The sequence below is a fragment of the Acipenser ruthenus genome, chromosome 8 (assembly GCF_902713425.1).
Source record: "Acipenser ruthenus chromosome 8, fAciRut3.2 maternal haplotype, whole genome shotgun sequence".
Classification (NCBI taxonomy): Eukaryota; Metazoa; Chordata; class Actinopteri; order Acipenseriformes; family Acipenseridae; genus Acipenser; species Acipenser ruthenus.
In genome coordinates this window covers 58,770,148-58,779,878 of record NC_081196.1, presented here as the reverse complement: position 1 = coordinate 58,779,878, position 9,731 = coordinate 58,770,148, and the positions used below count along the sequence as shown (strand labels likewise).

Sequence of the window (9,731 nt, the reverse complement as noted above, 5' to 3'; positions counted from 1 at the left end):
AACTGACAACATTTGACATTTTGAAATCTAACATGAAATATTGTACTGCTATTATGGCTTCCGGTAGACTTTTGCGAAATCATTTTGTAGTTTCTTTGACATGATGTTAAATAAAATATCTAAATTATGTTCACATGGGGTTTTTTTTTTAATTATGTCTCAATACTAAAAATCTTATTTTATATTATTTTAGTATATATTGTATTAATAAACATGTTGTCTTAGTTTAGGATTTGGTAATACATGTATGCTGGTACATTAGAACACAATTGCACATACTAAGGTGCATTCAAATTGTGTAACCAATTTAGGAGGTTTAAAATAAAAGTTTTAATAACTGAAATGCTGTAGAACACACAGATCTAATATACAGATTTAAAGGGACCTTGAAATGATGTCTCATCCAAAGGACAACACCTCCTAAAACCATGCTGGAGCCCAGGCATAGGGACCTGCAGTACTTGCCTTTGCTTAGTTATAATCAATGCAGTTACTAACAAAACCCAAACTTGCTCTTTGAGCAAATACTGAAAATATAATTACAGATTCAAACTGTGATCCTTTGTAAACATATAGTAAACACATATTTGTTTCCAGGAAAGAATCAATATCAATTAATTCTACCAATTAGGAGTGTGGTGACTCTTAGTTTAAAAAAAATAAAATTAAAATAAAGACCAGTAATACAAATAATTGTGAAAAATAATACAAAAACAGGAATTAGAAATGTATTATTATAAAAATAAAGCACTTTATTTATTTTACATAAATGTATTATATTGAATTCAAAAACAATGCACATTATACTGGAAAATCCCTGCCTGTCAAAAAGTGTGCATAACTTCAACAGCCAATGGATTATGCACTACCACAATCTGGAAATACCTGACTGAAAATTACATTTATAGAAAACAAAGGAAAGAAAAGTTCATATGCATACAAAATATTCCTACTATAATGTATCCAAATATTCTAAAACAAAGAAAGCATGTGAAATCCCAAAACCTACTTTAATCAAGAGCATTACAATTAAACAGCACTACTACTTGAAATTATCTTAAACTGGCCTTGTTTTGTTCATGGACAAAATGCATTTGCTTTTTATAGCCTCTTGAAGTGAAAGAACCATATTAACAAATCAAACAACTACTTTTCACTGTCTTGAACTAATTGAATATTTTACAAGCTCTGCATTTTCCACAAGACTACAATTTTCAGTTTCTCTGAAGCTTTACCTGTGGGCATGTTTTCCATGTGAGCATTTTAATGAGGATTGATTCAAGGCACTTTTAGGTTACTGTGGCAGTGGAACTGTAAAAACCCGATTTTGATAAAAACAATTCACTTGTTATGGAAAGGAAAATGCCTAAATGGAATGCATTAAATAAAGATTTCAAAATTAATCATCTGATTGACACATCCAGAATTCTCAGGCAAAGAAACAGTGCACAGCCAGCAATAATATGCATTCCACTAAACTATTCCATAATATTGCATAATATTATAAAATTGTAAACATTTATATACAATATACATCTTAATATAATTTATTTTGTTGCCATTTTATATACAGTGACCTTCAAGTTAAATAATACTCCCAACATAGATTGACTGACAGAGCTTTGTAAACATGATTTTAGTTCCAGTGGTGTATCATATACTGGAAATCTCCATCATCTTTTTTTCATTTGCCTGGAAATCCTTGTTTGTATTTAACGGTATCTCTACTTCCAATCTTCTTTCTTTATATTTGTGCTTCTTTTGTTTCCTTAAGCAGATGCAGGCAGACATTAGAATCACTACTAACAGAAGCCCAAGACATGCAGCAGAAAGTGCTATTAATACAGGAAAACAGGGAAACGGGTCTAACTTTCTCTTGGCAGGCTCTGCCAATCGTTCTGGTGGCTCTACAGTGATGTCAGGGTCTTTTCTCAGTAAACTTTCTATAAAGCTTGCATTGCTTAATGTTTCATTGACATATAGGTTAACCATAATTGTTGAATGAAGAGGCTCTGGTTGTCCATGATCACTGACTTTAACCAGTAGTCTGTACAAGCCACAATCATTCTGCTTCAGTGTTTTCTGCAAAGTGATGTTACCTGTACCAGGGTCGATTTCAAATGACTCGGGCCGAGGCCCCTTTCTTCCAATGATGCTGTAGGCTATCACTGCATTCATTCCTGTGTCTTTGTCTACTGCATAGACTTCTGTTATGGAGGAGCCTGGAAGAGTTGTTGGTAGCACCAGCATATAAGACAGATTTGACTGAGGAAACAAAACCAAAGGTGGATTGTCGTTGACGTCCAAAAGCAAAACCGTAATCATAGTGCTAGATGAGAGAGCAGGCTCTCCACCGTCTACAGCCTCTATCCAAATCAAGTAAGAACTGTTTTGTTCTCTATCCAAAGGCACTTTGACCCTTAATACCCCTTTCCCTGTGTCAATGACAAAAATGTTGCTGCCATTAACAATAGATAGAGCGACCAACCCATTCTTTCCTGAATCAGCATCGCTCACTGAAATAACTCCAATTTGGCCAAAACCTGGAACATTCTCTGGTACAAAAAAGCTGAAATCCTTGTTGATAAATCGTGGGCTGTTATCATTCCTGTCAAGCACTGTGATGATTACAGTAGCTATGGATTCCATGCACGGTGAGCCGCAATCCACAGCTCTAACTGTAAATCTGTACTCTTCCTTTTCTTCTCTGTCCAGAGATGTGGTAACCATAAGAACTCCAGAAACTTTGTCCAATGTGAAAACTGAAGGAGCATCAGACCCTAGAATATACAACACTTGACCTTTTTCTCCACTGTCTTCATCTGTCGCATGTAGTTTTGTCAGGAATGTGTTAGGAGCGTTGTTTTCTTCCAGTAATAAATCAACCAAAGACTGCTTAAAAACTGGAGGGTTATCATTCTCATCTATTAGTTGCACATTAATGACGGTTTTTACAACAAGACCCTGGGAGTTCTTAGCAACTACTGTCAATTCATAGTTTTGTTTTAACTCATAGTCCAAAGTCTCTGTAGTCTCTAACAAATATTCATTAATAAACGTCTTGTAAGTTGATAATCTGAAAGGTCCATGACCTTCCAGATGGCAATCCACCTTTTGGTTTTGATCTAGATCCTTTATAGTGAAAAATGCTATTGGTGAGTAGGATGGCTCTGATTCCTTCAAATACACTGTGCCATCTACCACAGAAGCTATATAGCGTGGCACCACGACTGGAGGATTGAAAAATACTTTTATTATGTTCACTATCACAACGGTCACGGCTGGTATACAACCAAGTCCATTTGCAAGTACTGTTAGTCTGTGACGCTGAGCAGTGTTACCATCCATTATACCACTGATTTTAATGATCCCTGAATTTGTATCAAGATTAAATAAAGCCTTGGAGGTCTGCGGCACCCTTTCACTGTAAGCGTATGATATTTGGGCATTAGACCCCAAATCTGAATCGAAGGCGTGAACTCTGGTAACATGGGCTCCATTGGCAGCATTTCCGTATATTGTTACATTAATTTGGGACTCAGTAAATACAGGACAATTGTCATTCACATCTGTTATGATTATTTTCAGGGTAGCTGTTCCTAAATGCTGTGGAGTTCCTCCATCCTCTGCTATTATATCAGTAACATATTCATCCTTGCTTTCTCTGTCAAGGGAACCTATCACAATCAAGAAGGGTGTCAGGTCACCATTTTCATTTTCTTCCACATCCAAGGTAAATACTCCATAATCGTTACCCAGCCAATAAGTCTGTACTCCATGAATTCCAATGTCAGGGTCGACAGCAGAGTGCTCGATTGCAAATCTTGAGTTGATCTGGACATTTTCTGGAACAAAAACCTGAATCTCAGAAACAGGAAATCTGGGTGAATTGTCATTGACATCTTTTACTATGATTTTAACTTTCACCAATCTGAAATATTGCTGTGGTAGGATGAGAATGTCAAAAAATAAGATACAAGCCTGATTGTCAGAATTATCTGGACAAAGTGCTTCTCTGTCAATTTCGATGGCAGCTGCGTACAGTTCCCCTGTAGTGTTATTTAGGTTCACATACTGACCACTGATCTTCTTTGACGCCAGATTGAATGAAAGAGGGGGATCAGCAGAGAAATCCAACTTTAAATCCGCTCCAATGGTTCCTATTAGTGTTCCCTTGGGTAATCCTTCATTTATTGTATAAATTATTTCGTTGGCTTGGCTGTAACTTGAAAAGCAGTTGAAAGGTCCAATGAACAGCAGAAGAATGAATAACCCCTAAAAAGAATACAATTATCAGTTACCATTTCAGTTTAAAAAAGCAACATGACATACGTAAACATCAGTTGTATTATGAAATACGGAGTGCAGTAAACATTCAAATGTGATGACTGAAGCAGAATCATATTAATAAACTTAATGAATCAAATAACAAAAGATGATATAAGGATTAACAGAAATACATAATCATATAATCTAGTTAAACACTTTACATTAATATATACATTTATAATATTACTCACTGCTGTTTCATCCCCCTCAGTTATGTAAAAAAATGACATCCACATACTGTATGCACCACCATCAAACAGTGCATATTATTTAGAATAAAATCATTCTAGCACAAATGTTAACACTAAAAACAAATGTGAAAACTTTAAAAGGTTTTTACATTTCTAGTCTTGTACCTGCAATATTCCTTGTGCGCTGAAGGCTCTTCTATGGAACATGTTTCCTTACTTGTATTATACTAAAAAAAAACAAAAAAAACACTGGCACCGATACATAGAAATTGTGCAGAAGTACAGCTCTGTTGTATTTTCTCTGTGTGCTGAGTTTGACTGTAAGAGTCATTCATCTGCTAAACAGAAAGAAAATGAACACGCCCCCAATGCAAATTTCTCTTGAACTACAACCAATTGGCATGGGTGCACTGAAGCTTAAGAATCTGACGTTTATACCTTATAAATGCTGACGATTGTTATATAAAAACAAAGTAAAATGCCTCACTACATGCTCAAACAAGTTGGACATCATTATTCTTACTCTGCAATACACCCCCCTTTAATCTCTGCAGCATCCGGTAGTGTATGGAATGTGTTTTAGCTACTGTTTTTAACCCTGTAATGCCCATTTCTGTATCACATATGATACAAGGCTTAGCCAGTGTTCTGTACAAGAAACAAGAGTCATGTTACATAAATAAAGTCATTTTTCTCATTTCAAACATGCTTGGGCATGACAGGGTTAAATTCAAAACATACAGTCCATATAAAACTTCATGAACAAACACCTTTATAAAAATGGAGAACTAGTAGCAATATCATAGAATCTGACAGCACAGCAAACAATAGACTTTCTAATGTGTCAGAAATTCAAATGCAATTACTCATGAACTAACATGAATAATGTAAGAATACTTTGTTATATTAGTTACAGTTTAAACTTTAATTACTGTCGCTTATTATAAAGCTTTACAGTTTTTTTATTTTTAGGTGTCATTAAGTAGAATATTTTACAACCAGTGGGCAATGAATACATTGAGGGTTGTGTGACTGAAAAGCTATAGGCTGGATTTCTGATAGACTTTCTAACACATTCACTGTGAACAGCTGCACTGATTTTACAACATAATTTACAAGAAGCTTGGAGAAGGTTAAAAAAAAGCTAATAATGGTGCTTGCCATCAAATACATGTGGAAATAAAGCAATTAATAGTATAGAATTAAATAATTTAAAGGTTGTGACAGCAAAACGCTGCCTTGCTTTTTCTTTAGCAGTTTTCTTTCAACACAGGATTTGTTTTTCATTTTCTAAAATACTGTGAGAGCTTTCAGCTTTCACAGTATTGATATGTTTTGATGAGTGATTTAGGTTTAATCACCTTTAATGCCTTTAGTACCTTCTAGTAAATTGTTCTCTTTATTAGAAACACTTTAAATGTCTGAGGTGCATTTGTCTTTGTTTAATTTGTTTGAATCGATTCTCTGGCTCATGCAAATTGTCAAAATACTGTAAATACAGACTTTGTGGTGAGGCTTCCAGTGTGTGCTGCGATGCTGGAAGCTAGGGAGAGGTGAAGGAAGTAATAACACTTTCCTGTTTAATAATGTGGTACACTGGAAAAGGGGAATACAACAAAAACCATAGAGGAAGCTTGTTAAAGCACAGCTAGGCATGAAAACAATGGATCATGCCTGGCTGAAACAATGGTTTATGACCACGTTACAGCTGGTAAAAAGACAGTATACGCATGGTAAAAGCATTGCTAACTGATATTTAACTGTGTAAATGTTCTGTGGTAAAGGTCTGTTTGAAACAGTGTAATAAACATTCACTGCAGATACATGGGTAACCACAAGGACTGCACAGTCCTAAAGGGAGTTGAAGGTATCTACATTATAAAGCAGCAAGCAATGGAAGCGGGATATCAACGGGAACAGTCTGGAAGCACCATAAAGAGAGAGAAGTGAGCAAGTGAATTTGGAAATAAATAAGTAGTGCTTGCATCTTCTTCCCAAGTTCGCAGTGAATCCCACAAAATGCTGTCATAGTGCATTCAAGAGTTCAAGTCTTAATAAGTGCATGATATATTCTGGACCTTAAACTGACCACCGGATGAATTATAATCATTAGTAAGAAAAAAAAAAAAAGTAAAATGGGTCCTTTAAAATTCCAACACAGTTATAGAGAAAACGTTTAAAACATATGAAGTGGGAGCTCCTTGTTGGCTTGCTCCCAGTTCAGGCGTCCACACAAGTTTTGGGAGTTTCTGTGGTTGCGTTGCTATGCATTCTTCTAGTTTCTGCAACATTGCCACATCATTCTGAGTGCAGCACGAGAGCTTAAGGGCACAACTTACCTGAGACTTGCAGTCAGAATGTGTGAATACCTCAAAGTTACAGGCGTTTTAGAGTTTACACAACATTTGTTGACAATCCCATTGACATCACAGTTTGCTTCAAGCATAAGTACTGTAATTACTTGACTTTTACATCTGGTAGTTTTGCATTTAAGCTTGTTTAGAGTTAAATAAATTCAATAAGTCCTGCAATCCAGAGCTCATAGAATATATATTACAAAGCCTTGTATTTTTTTCTGTTTTTCATGACAGAAACCAAATTCTATTTTATATTATCTTGTTTTGTTTTCTGTGGTTGAAGTACATTACCTGACATGTACAACTAATTTGTAAATGTGTGTTGAATATCAGTCATGCTTGGAAAGAAGTATCCTCATAGATTGACAACTGGGATTTCTTTATTTGTTATTTTTGGTTTACCTTCTGTTTTCCACTACCAATATCTATTTAAATTCTGGTTCTTGTATTTACTATCTCTGAAAACTGAGAGCTAAATTAAAACAGGAGTGGACCGATTTCTCCGGGATTATTACTTAAGCGTATTGTGAGCACTGGGTGATCGTGTGGGTGATCATGTTTCAAAACACATGGGTAGGCCCAGCGGGCGCAGGAACTAGGGGTGCTGGTGGTGCAGTAGCACCCCCTGGCTTGAAGTACAGGGGTGCTGTGCACCTGCTGGTGCAATGAGAAATCCTGTTAGTTTCATTAATCTTATGAGGTGTGTGGCATGCACTGCACCATTTTACATTGCTTTGGAACACGATAATAGACCAGCAGAGGTGGATATAAATGGCACGGTTCAATCTCACGAGAGTCAGTCAGTAGTTGGAACACATTAGAAGCTTGTATACAGTAGAATGTTTATTGTAAATTCTCAGCGGCACCACATTCTAAAATCAGCTTGTCACATATGCCACTAAATGGGAGTGTTGCTTTGTGGAACAATACTAAAAACACATGTACACAGTGACATTCTTCACACGCTGCATGTCCATTTCCTCATGAGAAAGTGTATCAGCATGACTCCAAAGTCAACCTTTGGAGCCTTCTGACTGCCCTTATCTACAACGACTGCTGTAACTAAAACACGACTGTTCAACCTGTTTTTACAAGGAAACATTTCTAAATTGCAGTATTTATGGTAAGCATGTTGTTAAAGCTGTGGTTAAAGATTTTTTTAACTTAAATAGATAAACAGGTGCTGGCTTAGCAACTGAATGCATGGCTTCCCTCATATACAGGGGTTACAGTTTTGTTCAATGGCTTTCAACACCCCCACGATAAAAATGGTTCCAGTGCCACTGGGTAAAACCCTGTGCTCCTGGCTGGCAAAGCCACTGCATGTTACTGGCATGCAGTAGGGTACTCATATTAATTATATTTCTCATTCTTATGTATTCCTTTAATTTTCATTGCAGTGGCATCAAAATACATTGTCTGTAGTATGTTCTTTCTCCGTACATCAAGTAAAATACCGCAGACAGCATCGTAACCAGAGCTGACATTCTACCGAGGTCAAACTTAGGATTCAAGCTATAGCTGACTGTATTTATATGACTGCTTGGTAATTACTATTCAACCTACAAATCTATGTTACACGGCAAACCAACAGAGAAAATTATGGAGTATTTTGTACTTTACCAGAATTTTGACATGAGCATCAGCATTGATAAGGGCAGCAGTGTGTAGTGGTTAGGGCTCTGGACTCCTGACCGTAGGGTCGTGGGTTCAATCCCAGATGAGAGACACTGCTGCTGTGCCCTTAGCAAGGTACTTTACCTAGATTGCTCCAGTAAAAACCCAACTGTATAAATGGGTAATTGTATATAAAAAATAATGTGTAAAAAAATAATGTGGTATCTTGTAACAATTGTAAGTCGCCCTGGATAAGGGCATCTGCTGAGAAATAAATAATAATAATAAATAATATTGATGCAAAAAAAAAAAAAACGAGGACACAACCTGGGTGTCCTCATAGCTAGTTACAACCATGACCACAGAGTATAGCTATCATATAAACACCTGATCTTTAACTCCCCTTTTAAAAGATGCATTAAAAGAACAAACTGTTCCAGTCTAGATCTTAATCAGTTAGGATTTAAGTCAGCTTTCAATCTTCCACTGGTAACGTTAAGCATCTGAATCAGATCAAGTCCCTGGTAACATAAACAAAAACAGCAAAAAAAGGATAATCTACTGAACAACAAATCTAAAACAAATCTGCACAACTCCCGCAATTTGTTTTGCTAATTCCATTTGGTTTTCTTAAAATAGAGAAAAAAGAAAATGACAACGAATAAATTAAAATAAAGTTAAATGTATGTGAGTTTGTAATTAATTGGGGTCCACCATTTTAGAATGTATGTATGGTAAAATGTATGGTAAAGCATATTGATAAACATTGCAAACCAGGGTAAACTATGGTAAATGCATAGTATAACCATGGTAAAATATTGATAAAACTGCAGAAATACCATGTTATAAAACATGCTATAAAACTGCAGTAAATAGAGAATAAAAGCAAAACACTGGCAGCTATTTTATTTGTTACATAAACCTCAAGCGTGAATTTTCTTTCAGATCTCTACATACCACAAACCATTTTCATATGTGCTATGCAATAATCCTAGTTGACAAACATTCAGTAAAAAAGAAAACAAGTTCAAGAATATGTATGTGACTTGGTATGTGCAAACATACTACAATAGGTACCTGTATTTTCTTTTTTTTAAATTATTTTTTCCAATTTTTCTCCCAATTTGGAATGTCCGATTGTTATTCAACCAGGCTCACCGCTACAACCCCTGCACTAACTTGGGAGAGACAGAGATGAGCACGCGTCTTCCGAAACGAGTGCAGTCAACCTATGGAA

At 35.9% G+C, this 9,731-nt stretch overlaps 1 protein-coding gene across 1 annotated transcript; it reads right to left on the bottom strand.

Moving 5' to 3' along the window:
* Positions 1-727: 727 nt before the first annotated feature.
* On the bottom strand, positions 728-4,815 carry LOC117406997 (protocadherin-20-like). Its single transcript, XM_034011515.3, has 2 exons — positions 4,686-4,815; positions 728-4,275 (listed from the first exon to the last, which is right to left on the bottom strand). Exons 1-2 carry the CDS (start codon positions 4,725-4,727, stop codon positions 1,654-1,656), a joined length of 2,664 nt encoding a protein of 887 aa, XP_033867406.3. The 5' UTR covers positions 4,728-4,815; the 3' UTR covers positions 728-1,653.
* Positions 4,816-9,731: the final 4,916 nt, after the last annotated feature.

Excerpts from the sequence above, each read along its gene's own strand:
- LOC117406997 (XM_034011515.3), bottom strand. The coding sequence starts at position 4,727 with ATGTTCCATAGAAGAGCCTTCAGCGCACAAGGAATATTGCAG. Across the intron at positions 4,276-4,685 it reads GCGCACAAGGAATATTGCAG|GGGTTATTCATTCTTCTGCT; the intron begins GTACAAGACTAG and ends TATTCTTTTTAG.